At 41.0% G+C, this 21,333-nt stretch overlaps 1 protein-coding gene across 1 annotated transcript in view; it reads left to right on the top strand.

Moving 5' to 3' along the window:
* ADGRL3 (adhesion G protein-coupled receptor L3) overlaps positions 1–21,333 on the top strand; it is a 575,448-nt gene that overhangs the window by 318,883 nt on the left and 235,232 nt on the right. The window contains exon 9 of the mRNA XM_063294636.1: positions 10,751–10,831. Coding sequence (XP_063150706.1) covers positions 10,751–10,831 — 81 coding nt within the window. The remainder of the gene's footprint in view (positions 1–10,750; positions 10,832–21,333) is intronic.

Genomic DNA, 21,333 nt, shown 5'->3' with positions numbered 1-21,333 from the left:
ATCCATGCCCCTCCTGGCTGGTAAAGGCAGCTTGGGAGGTGACGTGTGGGTGGGTCCAGGCAATGGTGAATTCATCCTTGAGAGAGGGGGTATTTCCGGCTGCCTTTAAGAGAGGCGCTGGTGCACCCCCTCCTCAAGAAACAGTCACTGGATCCCACCACGTTGGACAATTTTCGTCCGGTCTCCCACCTCCCCTTTTTAGGGAAGGTGGTTGAGAAAGTGGTGATGTTGCAGCTCCGGAGGATCCTGGATGAAATGGGTTGTCTAGACCACTTCCAGTCAGGTTTCAGGCTCAGATATGGGATGGAAACAGGATTGGTTGCACTTTTGGATGATTTCTGGCGGGAGCAGGATAGGGCAGTGCATCCATCCTTGCTCTTCTTGACCTCTCAGTGGTTTTCAATACTATCAACCATGGCCTCCCTTTGGGTTGGCTCAGGGGGTTGGGGGTGGGCGGTACAGTTTTGCGCTGGTTCACCTCCTTCCTCCGGGGCCAGTCCCAGTTGGTGTTGATAGGGAGTGAGAGATCCAGCCCTCAGCCCCTCCTTTGCAGGGTGCCGCTGGGTTTGGTACTCTCCCCGCTCCTTTTTAACACCTACATGAAACCACTGGGTGAGATCATCCATCACCATGGGATGCGGTATCATCAATATGCTGATGATACTCAATTATACATCTCCATCCCAGGTGATTTAAGTGATGCTGTGACCACCCTCTCTCAGTGCCTGGAGGCTGTAGGGGCCTGGATGGGGAACAACAGGCTTCAGCTGAACCCTAGTAAGATGGAGTGGCTGTGGGTTGGGGGCTCCTCTGTATCCGGGAATTTACCGTCTTTGGTTCTGGATGGGGTTGCACTGCCACAGACAGACCCAGTGCAGAATCTGGGGGTCCTCCTGGACTCACGACTCTCAAAGAGCAGGTGGCAGTCATGGCCAGGAGGGCCTTTGCTCAACTTCGTGTTGTTATGCCCTTTCCTGGATTAGGAAGCCCTCTGGTCACTCATGCCCTAGTCGTCTCCCGTATAGACTATTGCAAGGCACTCTACATGGGGCTTCCCTTGAAGACTATCCAGAAGCTACAGCTGGTTCAGAATGCAGCTGTACAAGCAGTCTTGGGTGCCCCAAGGATGGCACATGTAACACCTTTCCTGTGGGACCTGCATTGGGTGCCAGTTTGCTTCTGGGTTCAATTCAAGGTGTTGGTTATCACCTTTAAAGCCCTATATAGCATGGGTCCAGGTTACCCGAGGGACCATCTTACCCCCATTACATTGACACGTCCCACCCGGTCAGGCAGAGAAGGCCTCTTATGGACCCCATCCATGAGAGGTTGTCGATTGGCAGGGCTCAGGAGGAGAGCCTTCTCTGCCGTGGTGCCAGCCCTATGGAACACTCTTCCCACAGAGGTGAGGCTGGCCCCCACTCTACTGGCCTTCCAGAAAGGGGTAAAAAGCTGGCTCTGCCATCTCGCTTGGGGCAGGAAGGGGGGGGAGCCAATCCTGGGGGTGGTTAGCGCCCTAAAGAGGCTCCATGATTTTATGAATTTACAAATTTAAATTAAGAACTGTTAATACCACCATCTTGGGATTTATATTTTATACTTATATCTATATTTGTACTTAAGAAGTGTCCTAACAGTCAGGAATCACGCTGAGACGAGGAGTAGGTCTCTAGTGTTTATTACTGCTACATAAGACAGAATCCTAACAAACTGAAGAAGCGTGGGAAAAACCCAGACAGATAAACCCCAAAAGTTAAGGCGGGTCTGATCTGTGTCTCTTTGAATGGCTGCTTAATTCCTCAGTACTACACATGCGTTTTCCCCCCTGGATAGAGGCCCCCTCCTGCTCGCCATCAGTACTCATGACAAGAAGTATGGTTTTTTAGTGTATTTTAATTTGTATTTATTTTTAGTTTTATTGTAAACTGCCCAGAGTCGCTTTGTTGAGATGGGCGGTGATGAAATTTGAAAAACAAACGAACAAACAAATGTTGAATGCTCTGGCCCCCCAAACAAAACATTAGAGTGTTCCATTAAATGTGTATTTCTCTGCTCCAAAGCAGAATTCATTGCAGTAAATAGGAAATGAAAATATGGGGGCTGGGATAAAAATTTAATAGCCCTGAAACAGAGAGATTAAGATTGCAATTTTATGCATAAATTCCTGGAACTAAGCACTATTGTACTTACTGGGGATGAATGCTGAATAGATGTGCAAGGGATTACACTGTTAAAAATAAAGCCGCCTAAAACAACAAAAAGAGATTTGGACGAAACAAATCCCCAAAAGAGATTAGGTATGTAGTAGAGAATTTAAACACTCTGAGACTTACTCCAGGATAAAGCTGCATAGCACAGCATTGTAAAAGAAAGTTAAAGTAGCCAAATATCAAGCTAAATCATCAAGGATTCTGTCATACATATTAAATGCTCAGCTGATAGGCTGCAGTTAATTAGATGCAAATTTTGAAGCTGCTCAGCCCATCCCATTGGTGCACCTGAGAGGAGTGCTTGGTGATTTTCCTTTTGAACTTTGTAATGTCCTTTTGTAGGTGCAGTAAGCAGAACTGTACACAGTATTACAAACATGGTCACACTATTGTTGAAATCATAATGTCTCTATATAAACGCCATTCTTAACACTTTCTTCCAATATGGAGTTTAGCTTGTTTATAGTATCTGCATGGTGGGTTCACTTTCCAGGCCATTCATGGTCTGCTCTGACTCCAGTAGTGTGCATATTAAGCAGAATCTAGAATAGGTTTAAAGAAGATTAATGAAGATGAGCAAGGGACTAGAAACTAAGGGCTTTGAGGAGAGATTGAGATTTTCAGTTTTGAGAATAATATGATAGTTCACTTCAAGTTTCTGAAAAAATGTCAAACAGAAGAAACCTATGCTCTGCACTTTAACACTGTAGAAGTAAGCTATGGCATGACATGAAATAATAACATTCTTGCTGAATTTTATGAACCAGTTACTTAGGAAGGCTATGGGCCTTTTTCACTAAATGGGTTCAAGAAGGGGCTGAAGAGACATTTGTCCGGGATGTTTCAATTTGGATTCTTGTATGGAGCAAAGATTTGGAATTGGTAGGAGAGGAGAAGAGAAAATTCCGTCTATAGACTTTTTAATAAATCTGCCCCAGATGAGATGTAATGTTTTCAATCCCTTGAGGAAGAGGACAGTGTTGAGCTCAAAAGGACACAAAGTGGCTTCCAGTTTTTTATCAAACACTACCACAGCACAGACTAGACAGTGTAGTGCAAGACAGATAATGGGATAGCCTCATATGCTGTGGAATTTGTTGTTTATTCGTTCAGTCACTTCCGACTCTTTGTGACTTCATGGACCAGCCCACGCCAGAGCTTCCTGTCGGTCGTCACCACCCCCGGCTCCCCCAGGGACGAGTCCGTCACCTCTAGAATATCATCCATCCACCTTGCCCTTGGTCGGCCCCTCTTCCTTTTGCCTTCCACTCTCCCTAGCATCAGCATCTTCTCCAGGGTGTCCTGTCTTCTCATTATGTGGCCAAAGTATTTCAGTTTTGCCTTTAATATCATTCCCTCAAGTGAGCAGTCTGGCTTTATTTCCTGGAGGATGGACTGGTTGGATCTTCTTGCAGTCCAAGGCACTCTCAGAATTTTCCTCCAACACCACAGTTCAAAAGCATCAATCTTCCTTCTCTCAGCCTTCCTTATGGTCCAGCTCTCGCAGCCATATGTTACTACGGGGAACACCATTGCTTTAACTGTGCGGACCTTTGTTGCCGTGTGATGTCTCTGCTCTTAACTATTTTATCAAGATTTGTCATTGCTCTCCTCCCGAGAATTCAAGGTCTTCTGATTTCCTGGCTGCAGTCAGCAACTGCAGTAATCTTTGTGCCTAGAAATGCAAAGTCTGTCACTGCCTCTACATTTTCTCCCTCTATTTGCCATTTATCAATCAAACTGGTTGCCATAATCTTGGTTTTTTGAGGTTTAGCTGCAAGCCAGCTTTTGCACTTTCTTCTTTCACCTTCATCATAAGGCTCCTCAGTTCCTCTTTGCTTTCAGCCATCAAAGTGGTATCATCTGCATATCTGAGATTGTTAAGGTTTCTTCCAGCAATTTTAACTCCAGCCTTGGATTCCTCAAGCCCAGCTTGTCACATGATGTGTTCTGCGTACATGTTGAATAGGTAGGGTGAGAGTATACAGCCCTGCCATTCTCCTTTCCCAATCTTAAACCAGTCCGTTGTTCCGTGGTCTGTTCTTACTGTTGCTACTTGGTCGTTATACAGATTCTTCAGGAGGCAGACAAGATGACTTGGTATCCCCATACCACCAAGAACTTGCCACAGTTGCTGTGGAATCGCAGGCAGTATTATACAGGAGAAAGAATGAGTGAAGAGGGAAAAACTTGTTAGGAGAATTAAGTTCTTGAGGCTGGCGCTCACATGCATGCAAATAAAGATGAGGTTTATTTAGGAAATAATGTGTTGATTTTTTTTTAATCCATTCCATCGTGTCTGATTCTCGGATACTGCTTGGCAAGCCCCTGCAATTTTCTTGGCAAGGCTTTTCAGAAGAGGTTTGCCCTTGCCTCCTTCCTAGGGCTGAGAGAGAGTAACTGGCCCAAGGTCACCCAGCTGGCTTTGTGCCTAAGACAGGACTAGAACTCACATCTCCCAGTTTCTACCCTGATGCCTTAACCACTGCACCAGACGGGGTCTCTAATATGTTGATAGGAAAGCCTAACTTTGGAGTCCTTGGTGCTCTCTGAGCTTTGTTGTTTTCTTGCAGACATTTCATTGCCAGACTAAGCAAAATCTTCAGTGCAGAGAGGGAGTGTGTAAAGGTTGCCTATTCTAAAACACCATCAGACTCATCAGTAGGAATTCAAAGATATCTGATTTATTAAAGAACAATATGCAGGATCACAGAGAAAGCTGAGAATGATGAAAGCGCACCAAATGCAAACTAAAAACCCTCGGTGCAAATGAAATCCCTCCCCCCGTAGAATCTTCTCAAGTCCACAATCCCAGGTGCTCCTAACGGTTTCTGATGGTCTGCGGGAAAAGGCCGTGAACAGAGAACATAACCCAAACACATTCCATTGTACTGATTTCACATACAGAGCTTGGTACAAGGTCTCACAGCAGCTCCCTCCCAAACAGAAACATGCGTCAGCGCCATGGCATGTGAAACTTTACGATGTATAAACTACATGGAATCAGTGAACATGGGTGGGCCTTGCTCTCTGTTTATATACCAGTATATAAACATAAAAAGAGCCTTTATAAACATAAGAAGAGCCTTCTAGGATCCCTTTGTAAAGATTGAAGTTATGTTAGACATCTTGTCTTCCTCTAGAACTATGTAACATTCTGTAAGACCATATCTGTTACGTAGTTTTGCTGAAGCTCAGCAATTTCACTTTCAGGTTATTTAAGAACTCTCAGATGAATACTTCCTAGACCAATTATTTACTAGTTTTCAATCTGACAGGAAGGTTTAGAGCTCTGCTTATCGACATCACAACCCTTCAGTTTGCTTTGCTGATAATACCAGTTCTGCCCTGCATCTTCTTGCCACAAAGAGAAATACCAATAATTCATTTTTCCTCTCAAGATGACCCTGAGCATTTTGGCCTGATAAATAGTAGCTTGTCGCTAATACTGAATTATTGTGGGGAGGCATGTTGCAATTGTCCCCGAGAGTTTTTCTGTAGAGTTTGGTCCTTTGAATTTCTAGTTTACTTGATGTACAGAGGATATACATCATGCAGCTGTCCTTTCTAATCCTTCCTCTGCAGCTTATATTCAGAGATGACTGTATTGCACTAGGCCTTTTCATTCCATCAAGCTTCTAGTATGCTTTCTTTCAAATCAAGGATTCCAGCTACCTGATCATGGTTTGGAGATACCTAGCATTTGCTTAAAAGCACTCATTATTTCTCTCCAGATGCCTTTGGTTTATGCATTGTTCCTTGTGGCCTTCTTGATTAGCTGTCATATTCTACTCTGTCCTTGTGTTTTATCTACTTAGAGTGGAGTTAAGGCCCTGCTGGCTATAATTGAACTGACTGTCCTCTCCCAATAAAAGGTGATGAGACCTGGGACAGAGGAAATTAGATGTTTCTTTATCCCCATATAGTCTGGTGGGCTAGAAGATTATGGAAGCAGCCATGAATCACAGAAGAATGTTTTCCTGACTTGGCTTGGAATTCTGGCCCATTGCCCCCAAAACTTACAAGAATGGAAACCAATAAGACAACATTTGCAGGGAAATTCAGAACAGATATATTGAGGGAACTTTTCTTTCTTTTCAGTGCTGTTTTGCTCGGTTTGAAAGTTTTGCATCTGTTCCTATTCTATGTCCTTTGGGTTTGGTTCATTCAGTCTATTTACAGGTTAATGATATTGAGCTTTGGTATGCAGATCATGTTATTTGTGGCACCTAATCTACTTTCTCAAGTCTTTATTGTGTTGCCTTTATTAAAATTAAAGCCCTTTATTCTTCATTACTTCAGTGTTAGATGGGCATCAGGGATGTGCTAAAGGGGGCTCATGTGAGCCTCTTGTTAAATTTGGCAACTTATCTGAGTTCAGATGATTAAATAAAATGATACTGTGACCACGGAAAGACAATGTGGAGAGAAACATTAAGGAAGAACCTGCTGCCAGCAGCCTAATCATATGTGCAGGGTTAAATGAACTAAGACAGTGTCCTCAAGGGCTGCAATTTGAGAAGATCCCAACGAGTGGGCTCCTGCATTGTTACTTGGCACCTGTAACTGGAAAGTAACATTATTACTTGGCATCTGTAACTGGAAAGTCAACAACTTCTATGTTTTGATGCTAAAGGTCAGCAACCTGGTTCGGCTTTGGTTCACATGAGCCCTTTTGTAGAGGTCTTACTTTTCCCAAACTGTTCCCAAAGCGCCTAATCAATTTAAACATTCTGTTTACTTTTTTCTCTATATCAGAAACTTACACACTCCTTGAAAACTTCAGAACCAGCCTATTTTTCTAGTCCATTATGAGGAACATCTTGGAAGTTCTGGTCTCCCATCAGAAAAAAATATATTTAGGTTCCATTTCATGAATTAATGTCATGAAACAATTGCTGACTCCACTTGGCATCATATATCTATCTAGACAATCTGTGATATGCACAACTGCTGCAAATTGGCAAATCATTGTGCAGTATAAAGACACTGATTCTCTACATACAAACTCATATCTGTACTTTTAATGATCAGTTTGCCTATCACTGTGTGTCTTGTGATTGTAGAGGAATATCCTCCTTTTGAGAGGATGCAGGCTCATCTGCAAGGATTGTATCTCATTCCCAGTCCCTTCAGGTGACACTTCCCCCCCCTAAACTCTCATTCTTTGTAACCAAAAACCAACTACCCTAGCAGAGGGATAACACTATCTCATCCCTGAAGGCTTCACCCACTGACATTTCTGATTGCATCAGCTCTTCTGAATTAACTAATTTGCACCCCATGAATGTGTATGCTTGTTATAATAAGTGTACACTCACAATCTCTGCCCATAACAATCATGTTATAAATGTCATATATAGTACAATATATACACTATTTATTTATTTATTTGTTTATCTATCTATCTATTTATTTATTTAATATTTCAAATTTCTATCACTGCCCATCTCTCCCGAAAAGGGGACTCTGGGCGGACACTCTACTGGTAGTTCCCACACCCTTACCATTTTACTAGCTTGCTACTTCCAGATCTGGTTTTATTTAACGTGCCTGATCCTCAGGATGGGAAGTTATTTACTTACCAAAATATCAAGCCTCTTACAGAAGCAAGGTAGCAAAGTTCTCACACAGATTCTGAAAAGGCAGATTTATTGCAGAGAAAAAAGAGGTTAGGTTACAGAATCATGGAAACTGAATATATGTACCTTGGCCCTCATTACTGGTGAGTACATTAAAGTGAGGATTCAACTCCCGTTTGCCTATGATCCCCTTTCTAACAGAATCTTGGTTGAATGGGGAGGATGTTAATTACTTATTTATACCACAGAAATGTGTTCTTGTTCTGCTGTATTTTGGAAATGTCAGTTTTCATTCCCAGGCTCAAAGAATTCCATCACCCTAAAGTGGTAAGCCTACACACCTGGTTTCTAAAGTTGCCTATTTGCTTAATTTCCTTTTTATTCTAACCTTTTGTAGCTTAGGTGCCTCTTCTTCCTATTCATGTCTGTCCAGTCTCCAGGTCTTTCCCTGTTTGCTACTTCTGTTTTCTTGCTCTGATCACTACCTCCTCATTCCTGCCTAGCCACCTCCACATACTTCTCCCCCTCCCAACATCTTTAGCGCTCATCCCAAGCAATACCTCAACCAGGTGCTTCAGGAGATAGAAGCAGCTGATAAGAGGAGGAAGTTGCCATTAGCAGCAAGTTCCCATTCTGTACAAAAGGAAAATAAAGCAGCAGCATGCTTCCATTCTGTACAAAATCCTGATTTTCAGCCTTCAACATACTATATTAATTGGATACAAGACTGGATATTAAGAACCAAAATCTGTTTTCTTGAAAAAGCCCTGATGAATACATCTTCACAAGCTCTGTTATAGAAGAGTAATCTTTTTACAGTAGATGACATTAAAAATACTTTAATTTTCAATCTATTATGGATTTCAGAGAGAAAATTTTGTTACATCCCATCACATACATTAGATGAAGAATTAGAAATATCAGATGGCTTGAGTTTCAACATCTGGAAAGATTTTAAAAGATCAATAAAGCTTTTATAAATCATACAAATTTTATACATTTTTATAATTTTATTATATATATATATATATATATATATATATATATTATAATTTATAATTAAATTTTATAAATATATTTAAAAATTTTATAAATCATGCAAATTGAGGGCCTGCACCCTGAGGATGCGGACAATCAGGCAAAGTGGCATTTCAGGATCTAAAAAGCAGACCCCGCGATAGCGGGACAATGCTAGTAGGAAGAAGAAGAAGAAAGCTTTTATAACTCCAAATTCAATATTCTCTTACTTAGATATAAAGAAGAAAGGTCATTATTAGTCTCCATTACAGTTTGAATATTTTCAAAGAAATTCACTTCTTGAATATTTAAGATCAAATACATAGCTTGGACTATAAGCATTAATAATAAGATAAATAGCATTTATTAAACTGCTTTTGTATAAACTGGTTTTAAGTTGTTACATTCAATGGGAACAAAATAAAGATGATATTAGGAAAAAAATTCAAGTAGAGATATAGGAATGTATAGTTTTTTAACTGACTGTATTAATCAGGGAAAAACTTCCCGTATGGTGTGATAAGTGGTATGGTATGATAGATAATAGGTGAGTCCATCACTTCCAAACAAAATAAATAAAAATGATCAAAATTTCTACTAGACATACCAAAAAGAAAGAAGTTAGTTCTGTCATATATTATAGAACTGCCCAATGTGAAAAAAAAATTTCAATATCAATCATAAAATGAAAGAAATACATCAAGTAATGTATTCTGCTTAACTTCTTCTAAATTATATAAAGTAGCTAATCTCCTACTTGATAGATGCATCAAGAGTTGAAAAAAAATGAAAATTTTCAGATCATTACTGTTGTACAAAATGCCAGGAAACCACTGTGGTGAACATTGGCAGCAAATCTTACTTTTGAATTTTGATGGTAATTTTGAGAGCTGTACAAGACCATTTATAATATGAATTTCTATTATAAACAATGGGGGTGATTTAACTTTACTAGAGTATTACTGCTGTAACTAAGTCTGCAAACAATGGACAGAATGAAATATTATAAAATAACATATCTATTAATGCATTTGTGTGTATTAATTATGTGTAACTGATTATGTGGTAAAATATTTTAATAACCATGGACTAATCTGTTTAGTTAGTATTCGGAGAAATGATGGGGGAAATGAAAATCAAGTAAGTTTGCTTCAAAGTACTGAATAAATGAAATGTTTAAGGGTCCCTAATTTTTTTGACCTGGTGGATCCCTGTAGAAGTTAGAGAATATAGTATGCACTCTTGCAAAATATAGTAGTAGGCACTCTTGCAAAATGACTATTAGGGGAGGAACTTGATGGTGACGTAACAAAGCACCTGCTTACACAGAGTGCTTTTGGCCAGTCATCTAACCTGGGCTAAATAAAACAGATGCCCATTTCAGCTGGCACTTAATTTGCAGCAGTCCAACATAGTGATGATGATGACACCAGATCAGGCAGGGAACCTGGCAGACAGCAGAGAAGATGTTCAGTGATCTCAAACATAAACCATCCCCACACCAACTTCTTTTACATTTACGCCAACTCGTACTTTTGCATCCTATTATCCTTGATTTGTAGGACCCAAATGTGGAACTTAAGTGATTTATATAAAATATAAGGTTACATTGTGAAGTAAATATTTATTTGTATAGCTACTTTAAGAAATGAGAAATATATTCATCAATGTTAGCAGATTCAGGATGTACGTTTAGCCCTAACTCATAGTACAGAATTAACTTGCTTTCCTTTCCTGTTTTTTCTCTCTTTTTTCCCACATATTGCTTCCTGACCTGTTCTTGCTTTCTAATTCATGGGTTACATTACCTGTATTAGCCCTTTTAATAATAAACTGCAATATTACCTAATTTGAATGTAATTAGATTATTTTATTGAGGTGAATTATGACTCCCAATACGAATAGAAGGTTTAGAAATTCATGTATTCTGTTTGTCAACAGGGCAGGTACATCATGGTCAAGTTTCCTATCTTGTTCCTCCAGTTCATCTAGACTCAGATCTTGAGAGACAATCATTTAAGGGTGAGTTGGTAATTAAATAATTCTGCACTGAACAGATTCATTTGTTAATCAGAGGTTAATTACATTATTGATCCCACAAAGCATTCAGTCCTAGAAAGGATTTGCTGTGGTTGAACAGATTTGAAAATGTTTGTTTCTGGAATGAGATTTGATCCATTTATTGTTCCCAAGGGATTTTATTAAAATATTTTCATATATTTAATTCATGGTTGTTTTTCTAATGCTCATACGATCCAAGTCTCATTGTTACTCAAAATGAATTAAACAAATCCCTAAAATTAAAATCAGATATAATTTGTACAATATAACTGGACACATACTTTGTTAATCTGCTGGGAGTTACGTTTTTTTTTTATTTTTGTTTCCATGTATGTTTGATGTTTTATGCACTGTGATGTGGTTTTAATTGTTACTATGCTTGTAAGCCTCCCAGAGTCACTTTTTTGTGAGATGGGCAGCTATATAAATTTGCTAAATAAATAAGTTAGAAAAAATGTAAAAGTACTAGGCTGACCATATGTCCCGTTTTGAACAGGACAGTCCCGTTTTTTAAACATTTCCAGACCGTCCCATCATTTTAATATAAATGTCCATTTTGTCCCATTTTCTTAAAAACCTTACTTAAAAATGTGAAAGTTCCCGTGAACCTGTCAGAATGCAGTCTGACTTTGAGTGGAAGGACGGGGAAGCTCAGCAGAAACGGGAAAAAAGCTGCAGAGCTCAACCCGACAGGAAACCTAAAAAGAAAGAAACAGGATCAGCTGATAGGCAGTGATCAAAGGGCGAGCCGATTGGCTCCTGCCTTGAAACGGCGGGAAGAAAAGAATGTAAAAGCACAGCCAGAGGAGGAACAGCTTGTCAGGGACAACCGTTCACTAGACTCTCCAGACCAGCCTTGCCTCTCGCAAACAAAGGAATCCAAAGATTCCCAGCCCGAGAAAACTGGAGAGGTTCCTGCCTGCCGATCCAGCCTGTCGCCCAGCCTTGCCCCATTTTGCCATCCCAATGTCCTGTTTTTAACCCCGCCCTGTTTTGCCATCCCAATGTCCCGTTTTTAACCCCGTCCTGTTTTGCCATCCCAATGTCCCGTTTTTGTCTCAAAGAAGTAAGGTCAGCCTGAAAAGTACACCGTTAATCTCAAAATAATTTAGAGTTAACAAAAATGGTACCAGTGTACTTAGGACACTTGTTATCAAATTTGGACTGTAATCTGGTGAGTGAACGGAAGTGTGCATATTTTCAATTTCTTTCCAATATAAGAATTCAATTTTCTATCTTTCATTTCACTGTCAGTGCTACTATACAGTGCAGTACAGTGCTACTATACAATTATATCAGACATTTTAACAGTGGAAATTAACTGTACCCTCTTCAGCTTTGAAACATGCTCTGGCAGATAGTTTGGCTGAAAGTTTATCTTCTGTAATTCTCTATTGGTCTGGATAAACCTTTATATATTACGTATTTGTGGCATCAAGCTAGAAACCAGGAGACCATGAGTTCTAAGTCCCGCCTTAGGCACAAAGCCAGCTGGGTGACCTTGGGCCAGTCCCTCTCTCTCAGCCCTAAGAAGGAGGCAATGGCAAACCACTTCTGAAAAACCTTGCCAAGGCAGTGACTTGTCCAGGCAGCCTCCGAGAATTGGACATGACTGAACAGATTAAAAAAAAAATTATCCTAGAGAAATCCCATAGAATGGATTAATGCCATATCTTCCCAAAAAGAGAACAGGAGACTCCAGATAATTAAAGACCAGTCATACTGTCTGTATTACCCAGGAATATTCTAGATCACAAACAGCACCTTTAAAATAATGTGATAATTACTAGAAGTAAATATGCATTTCTAGAGAACAAGTATTGCCAAATTAACCTTATTTTGATTAGATATCTTCCCAGGAGTTTCTGAGAATGCACATAGATGTAAGATATATCTTCTTTGTAACAAAGTGGTTGATAAAGTACATCATGCCGTTCTAATTAAATGTGGGCTGAATGATATAACAATTAAGTCAATACATAGGAGGCTTGAAAGTCAGCTCAGAGTGCTTGTCAATTTGGGGGGAAGTATTGTATAGAGGATCAAAAGACTCAGCCTTGGTCCTGTGCTTTTCAACAATTTTTATTAATGAGTTGGATGGAAAGATGGAGTGAATATTACCAGATTTGCAGAGGATCCAAAATTGGGTGAGATAGCTACTCACCCAAATTTAAAAAAAAACCCAAAGTTATCTTGATGTGTTAGAGAAATGGGCTGAAAAATAACAGAATGAAATTTAACAAGAGATAAATACATTTTTTTTCAGTTAAGAAACAAAAATCAAATGCATAGGTATTAAATGAGTACATTTAACTTGGCTCTTTTTCTTGTGAAAATTTTTTTGAAATAGTAGTTGATTACAAATCAAATATGAGTCAGCAGTGTGATGTGGCTGCAAAAAGGTCAAATATAATATAATTTGGAATTAACAGAAATATGGTTTCCAAATCATGAAAAATATGGTGCATCTTTCTTCTGTGGTGGTCAAAGTCCTCAGTGAGAAGGATTCAGAGAAACGGGAACAGGTTCACAAAAGGGCAATGAGAATCATCAGGGACTGGAAATTAAATCTTCTATAGAGAGATTTAAGCTACTGGGAATGTTTAACCCTGAAAAGACAATTGAAGAGGGATATGATTGCAAATACTTGAAAGAAATATGTAACCCAGAAGGCAGCCAAAATTTATGCTAGATTTTAAGGAATGAAAGAGTTGAAATAAATTAAATTTCAGAAATAAAGATTTTTGAAAATTGGGCAGGGGGGAAGGGCCTGCCTAACCATAAGAACAGTTTGTGAAACAAGTTTCCAGAGCAGCTGTGGATTTCCTTTCATTAGAGGCTGGACAACCATTTGTAGTGGAGCTTCAGAGAAAGAAACTAAGACCAAAGATTCATGGATGTCTAGAATGAGAATGGAAATAATTGGGATTTGCCCACCAGAACACTGCAAATAAATGAAAATCTGTTTCCAATTATCATGCTTTATTTTGTAATCTTTTCCTTAAGTCTGATGTATGTTCCTAGCTGCATTCCCAGCTTTATGTTCCCTCAGACAAAACAAATGTCTTTAAGCATCATGTTGAATTTGGGCAATGAAACACCATATTCTCATAGTAGAAGCTAAATTAGAGAAAAAGACAAACATGAGCTTGGCTCAGAGGCAGGCAGACAACCACCTTTACTGTAATGTAAGCCACATATTAAGTCATACAAATGAACTATATACTTCAGAATATATGTGTATTATCACTACATCAATCAGTAATTTCTTCTTGGACCAGATCAAAACTCCCCTGTCTTCTTTTTTCTGCACTGTTAGATAACAGTTCCCCAAAGCTATGTTTCTTCTCTGTTATGTAGAAGACTTTTAAAAAACTCTTTCCACCCACTGGCATTACCTCCTCCTCCTCCTCCGTGTCCAAGTCTTGGAGACTGCCTGGACAAGTCCCTGTTTTCTTGGCAAGGTTTTTCAGAAGTGGCTTGCCCTTGCCTCAGAAGTGGCTTGCCCTTGCCTCCTTCCTAGGGCTGAGAGAGAGTGACTGGCCCAAGGTCACCCAGCTGGCAGGACTAGAACTCCCAGTCTCCCGGTTTCTAGCCTGGTGCCTTAACCACTATACCAAACTGGCTTTCACATTCTTATTATTCTTATGGACTCTATTAGGACTTAACTCTCTCAGTGCCTTCAAGAAAAAAAAACAGTACTGCATATCCTTACAGTCAGTGGTATTTCACTGGGGCCAGTGGACCTTGTGTGTTCCTTTTAAGTGTTGGTTCTTTTCTGCATTGCTTTTAAGGGTGCAGCACCAGCTGTGGAAGGAACAATGAAAGCTCTGCCCCACCATTGTGATACAAGCTCTGCCCCTTTTGTATATGCATTTACTCTTTTTCAATCTCACCTTTCCATTATTCTTACAGAGTTATAGCCTAAAGAGCTTTCTAAGAGTAGTTTCTTTTTCAGTGTCTTACATGTATGAAGGGTCTTAGTAATTCTAGATCAAAGCTTTATGATCAAAGTGTCTGTCCACTTCAGATTTTTTTTTAAAGGGCAGTAGTAATGTATTTTCTCTTGCCTTTCTAATTTATCAATTTTATTTGACTTGTTAAAATGATAGGTAAACCGTTTTAGATATTTTGACCTAACCTTATTTTGCTTTCTGAAAATATTTAAAACACTCCCCATTGGAATTAATAGGAGCAACAAGGGCAATTTATTTTAAATTTAGTATTTATATATTATTTTCTCAATTAAGAATTGCTCTATCACTTAAGGTGGATTAGATCAAAATTAGGCTAATTATAGCTGGTTTAGAACCGTATGATAATAAAAAGTAGACTAAACCTTTTTCTGGTTCATTGTGTTTAAGCATGACTGTGGCCAAGCTATACTACAGTTTAATGTAAGTTCCGTGTTGGCAAACATTCTCAGGCTATGCCCTTTGGTAGTTTAGGGACGAAGAATAATCCAGACCTACAAATCAATTTTCTTGATCCTGTCATGCTGTTTAATATTGTGTGTTATTTTAATTGTTATTTTGTTGCCAAAATCATACTGAAAAAAATTGTACCCTCCAAATATTTTGTACTTTAACTTCTATTACTCCAGTAAATATGGCCAATGACATGACATTCTGAGAGATACAGACCATTTGGAAGACATCAGATTGCCGACTCTGAGTATAAATTAATTTTATAGAGTGACATATTAAAACTGTATCCTTCTTTTCTTACTGCCAGTGGCAATAAAGTCTTATGTCAGTCAATCAGCTGATAAAAAATACAGGTGAGAAAAAGGAAAACGGGGGGGGGGGATTGTTCTCCAGATAAAAATGACCTTTGTGGGTAGGTAGGTAGGTAGGTAGGTAGGAAGGAACGAAGGGTTTTGTGCTGATTACTGTATAACTAGTGCAAAATCTGCAATGTAACAGGAATGTTCCAGTTCACAGCTCAGTCTGCCATACCCCCTTCACAAACAGTTCCACTTGTGCCTCACTTCTTTTCCTTCCCTGTTGTCCCAGGAACTCTGGGCTCTTTAAACCTGGCATGCTTCACCAATTAACACGCAAGGCAGAAATCTCTTTTATAGCTTTATTCTGTACAGGATAATGGCACTTGGAAATTGGCTTTCAAAGCAAGCCAGAAAAAGAATTCTAAGGCATCAGTTTTAAACAACTACTATCAGAAAATCATTACATCGTAAGCAAATACAATTTCATTGGTATACAATAATTATTCACACCCTTGGGTGGGCAAAACACTCCTAAAAGGTGGGCACTAATGCCCAAGGGTGGGCACTTGCTGTTGCTAAGGGAAATATGAGCTAAGCTGGTACCTTATCTATTAGGTTACAATCGCTTCCCACTGCATTCCATTCTCTGCTTTCTACTCTAGCTGATACCGCAACAATACACAAAGGGAAAGCAATTCGAACCCAATTTGCAACTTTATTATCTGCTGTGTTCCCGACAGTTAGTGAAGGTCAGTTCTGAGGCCATAGTGTTTCTGCTGTCTTATTCAAATTAACCCTAAAGCCACCATTCCATTATCTCCCCTATTCCATTTTTATGCTTCTTATTTCTAGTTTTGGTCACTACTTTCTTCTTGCTTTCTGTCTCTGGGAATGTCTCAGAGAAAGACTATCCATATGAAGATATGCCTTTCTTTATACCCACTTTTTAAAAAGCCTCGTGTGGCACAGAGCGGTAGGCGGCAGTATTGCAACCAAAACTCTCCCCACGACCTGAGTTCAATCCCAGCAGAAGCTGGACTCTCTCTCGGGTAGCCGGCTCAGGTCGACTCAGCCTTCCATCCTTCCGAGGTCAGGAAATGAGGACCCAGCTTGCTGGAGAAGGTGACGACTGGGGAAGGCAATGGCAAACCACCCCACTATAGTCTTCCAAGAAAATGTGAAAGCAGCGTCCCCCCAAAGGGTCAGTCATGACTCAGTGCTTGCACAGGGAACCTTTCACCATACCCACTTTTATCCCTTTCTTTATATAGAAGAAAACCCCATGTCTCCTCTTTGCAGAGGAGTTCTGCAAAGGGCCATGCAGAGGAGTTTTCTGAGCTTCTGCAGGATAAAATTGCTTGGATTCGTGCCAAGTTAGACTCCAAGCGTGAAGCATGGTCTGTGGAGACACCAAGGGAGCACTCTTACCTAGTTATCTGGGAACAGTTTGATCCTGCTGGACCCAAGGAAGTGGACAGGATCCTCCGGACTGTAAATGCCACCACTTGCCATCTAGACCCATGTCCCTCCTGGCTGGTGAAGGCAGCCCGGGAGGTGAAATGTGGCTGGGTCCAGGCAATGGTTAATACATCCTTGCAGGAGGGGGTCTTTCCAACTACCTTTAAGGAGGCGCTGGTACACCCCCTCCTCAAGAAACCATCGCTGGACCCTACTGTACTGGATAATTTTTGTCCAGTGTCCCACTTCCCCTTTTTGGGGAAAGTGGTTGAGAAAGTGGTGGCATTGCAGTTCAAGAGGGTTCTGGATGAAACAGATTATCTACACCCCTTTCAGTCAGCTTTCAGGCCCAGTTATGGGACAGAAATGGCATTGGTCACACTTATGGATGATCTCTGGTGGGAGCGGGATGGGGCGGTGCATCCATCCTTGCTCTTCTTGACCTCTCAGCGGCTTTTGATACCATCAACCATGGTATCCTTCTGGTATGGCTCAGGGAGTTGGGGGTGGGTGGTGTGATTTTGCACTGGTTCACCTCCTTCCTCCAGGGCCAGTCCCAATCGGTTGTGATAGGGAGCGAGAGGTCTGATCCTTGGCCCCTCCTTTATGGGGTGCTGCAGGGTTCAGTGCTCTCTCCACTCCTTTTTAACATCTACATGAAACCACTGGGTAAGATCATCCATTGCCACGGGATGAGGTATCATCAATATGCTGATGGTACTCAATTGTATATCTCCATTCCAGGTGAGGTAAGTGATGCTTTGACCACCCTCTCTCGGTGCCTGGGGGCTGTAGGGGCCTGGATGGGGAACAACGGGCTTCAGCTGAACCCTGGTCAAATGGAGTGGCTGTGGGTTGGGAGCTCCTCTGTATCCGGGAATTTACCATCTTTGGTTCTGGATGGGGTTGCACTGCCACAGACCCAGTGTGGAATCTGGGGGTCCTCCTGGATTCATGGCTCCTGCTCAAAGAACAGGTGGCAGCCATGGCCAGGACGGCCTTTGTGCAACTTTCTGTTGTGCGTCAGTTACGCCCTTTCCTGGATCAGGAGGCCCTTTGAAGGTCACTCATGCCCTTGTTATCTCCCATACAGACTATTGCAATGTGCTCTATGTGGGGCTACCCTTGAAGAATATCTGGAACCTGCAGCTGGTCCAGAATGCAGCCGCATGGGCAGTCTTGGGAGCCCCAAAGAGAGCACATGTAACACCTTTGCTCCATGAGGTGCATTGGGTGCCAGTCTGCTTCCAGGTCCAATTCAAGGTGTTGGTTATCACCTTTAAAGCCCTACATGGCATGGGGCCAGGCTACCTGAGGGACCGCCTCTTCCCCGTTATGTCAACCCGTCCCATCCAATCATGCAGAGAGGGCATGTTGCGGACCCCATCAGTAAGAGAATTCCATCTGGTGGGGTCCAGGAGGTGGGCCTTCTCTGCAGTAGCTCCCACCCTCTGGAACTTCTTGCCCCTGGAGGTGAGGTTAGCCCCATCACTCCAGGCCTTCCGGAGAAATTTGAAGACCTGGCTCTGCCACCTGGCTTGGGGTGGGGAGGGGAGTCATCATGTTTGGGGATGGCTAGTGCCCTAGAGCACTCGTCGCATACAAGGACTGAGTTATTATCTGCCATTTGGACTCTATTTTTATCTATAATTATTGTTTATTGGTAATTGTTTTAAATACTGTATTTTTATATATTGTAAATTTATTGTATATTTATTGTTTTATTGATTATTATTGTAAACCGCCTGGAGTCCCTTTGACGGGAGGAGAGGGGTGGTGACAAATTTGATAGATAGATAGATAGATAGATAGATAGATAGATAGATAGATAGATAGATAGATAAAATTTCAGGATGACCAAAACAAGAGCAGAGTGCTTCATGGGAACAGCAATTTCTGCTAAAAGACACAGCATATGTGTGTGTGTGTGTGTGTGTGTGTGTGAGGCAGCACTATGAGAACATGCAATTCAGTTAACTCCGTGTCACAGCTAATTATCTTCCCAGAGTGTTGTTCATTTGTCCACCTATGCGCAGGCTACAGGCATACATATAGGCTCTTTTTAACCTGCAACTCATGATGAGAAGAGAGAGCCAGTTTGGTGTAATGGTTAAGGCATCAGAATAAAAACGAGAAGACTGTGAGTCCTAGTCCTGCCTTAGGCATAAACCCAGCCAGCTGGGCGACCTTGGGCCAGTCCCTCTCTCTCAGCCCTAGGAAACAGGCGAGGGCAAACCACTTCCAAAAAACCTTGCCAAGAAAACTGCAAGGATTTGTCCAGGCAGTCTCCAGGAGTCAAAAACTGACTCGAAGAAACACAAAATATCAATAATATTTGTGGTATGCCCACATTTTTCTGAGTTGCATTATACTTCGTTGAAAAAAAAAAAAAAGAAATTGAGTGTCCAATATTGGAAGATAACATGAAGAAATTGCTTTTTTCTTTAGTAGCATCAGCCCTTCAAGGCAGTCCAGACAAGAAACCAATACCATGAGTACTAACACTAGCTTTACTGTAAAGTTACCCCACCCCCACTCTCTTGCCTTTACTTTTTGGAGAATTAGGGAGGGTCCCTTCTGAGATGTTTACCAGGTCCCCATTCCCTGTGTGGGCTGAGATGTCTCTTGTCTGACCATTGCCCTGGCTGCAGCTCTTCCTCCTGTCTCTCAAGGATATTCCCATCTAGCCTTTTGCTCACTTCTGGCATGGAAAACAAGATGTTTAAATTACAACAAATTGTAACTTGCAAACTATTTCACATTTTATTTACATTGCAACCTCCTTTTTGCATTTTTACTTTAAAGTGCTGGGTTTTTTGGCTTGGTGTACCTTAGGAAAACAGCTTTGCAAACATTGTAAGACAAAAGCTTTTGTTATAACTAAGTATTTACAAGAAAAAGTCAAATGGTAAGCAGATTGTCCAACATAAGCAGACTCTTTGGGAATAGAAAATCCACATTATAGAACATTGATGGAACTCCAAATTGTATATATTTGATTCTGCAACAAATTCCTCAGTATGCATTTGTAATAGTTGCCTATTCTAAAACACTGTCAGACTCATGAACAGGAATTCAAAGATATCTGATGTATTAAAGAATAGTATGCAGGATCACAGAGAAAGCTGAGAATGATGAAAGCGCGCCAAATTCAAACTAAAAACCCTCAGTGCAAATGAAATCCCTCCCCCCAGAGAATCTTCTCAAGTTCACAATTCCAGGTGCTCCTAACGGTTTCTGATGGTCTGCAGGAAAAGGCCTTGAACAGATAACATAACCCAAACACATTCCATTGTAATGAATTCAGATACAGAGCTTGGTACAAGGTTTCACAGCAGCTCCCTCCCAAACAGAAACGCGCGTAAGCGCCATGACATGTGAAATGTTACGATGTATACTACACATTGAAACAGTGAACGTGACATACTGCCCCCCCAAAATAAAGAATACATTAAGCAGCAGGCTTCAAAGAGTAAGCAAGGTGGAAACGGCGAACTAAATCAGGAGCATTAACATGGTGGGCAGAGACTCATTTAGGATGAGGAAAGTGTTTCCATCGGACCAGATACTGAAGGGTGCCTCGAAGCTTGCGAGAATCAATGATGTCCTTGACTTCAAAGTCAATCATAATTGGAGCGGGAGGAGGAGGTTGAGGGTGCCAATGTGGTGAGTGGTGCACAGGCTTAAGCAAGCTGCAATGGAAAACAGGGTGCAAGTTTTTCAAATTGTGAGACAGTTCCAATTTAACAGTAACTGGATTGACAAGACCAACAATAGGAAAAGGACCAATGAATTTGGGAGCGAGTTTTTTAGAGGGTTGAGGTGATTTGATAAATTTAGTAGATAGATACACCTGATCCCCAACTTTGAAGTCGTGTTGTAAAGAGCGATGCTTATCAGCTTGAGACTTGTAAGCAGCCTGGGCATCAGCCAAAGCTTGTTGAATGACTGGCCAGGAATTAGGCAGCTTAACAGCCCAGTCAGATGCAGAACACGTTTGGGAAGGGGGCTGTGGCAGTTCAGGGATGGGAACAAAGTCGTGACCAGAAACCACGCAAAAAGGGGTTTGTCCGGTACTTTGATGCACAGCATTGTTATAAGCAACTTCAGCAAAAGGCAATAAGTCCACCCAATCGTCCTGATGGTAGTTAATGTATGCTCTTAGAAACTGTTCAAGAGTGGTGTTTAAAATCTCAGTAGAATCATCAGTCTGAGGATGGGACAATGTGGATAGTGCTTGTTTGGTGCCAATCAATTTTTAAAATAATTTCCAAAACTG

This window comes from Candoia aspera, chromosome 2 (assembly GCF_035149785.1).
Source record: "Candoia aspera isolate rCanAsp1 chromosome 2, rCanAsp1.hap2, whole genome shotgun sequence".
NCBI lineage: Eukaryota > Metazoa > Chordata > Lepidosauria > Squamata > Boidae > Candoia > Candoia aspera.
This window is presented reverse-complemented; position numbering and strand designations above follow the sequence as displayed.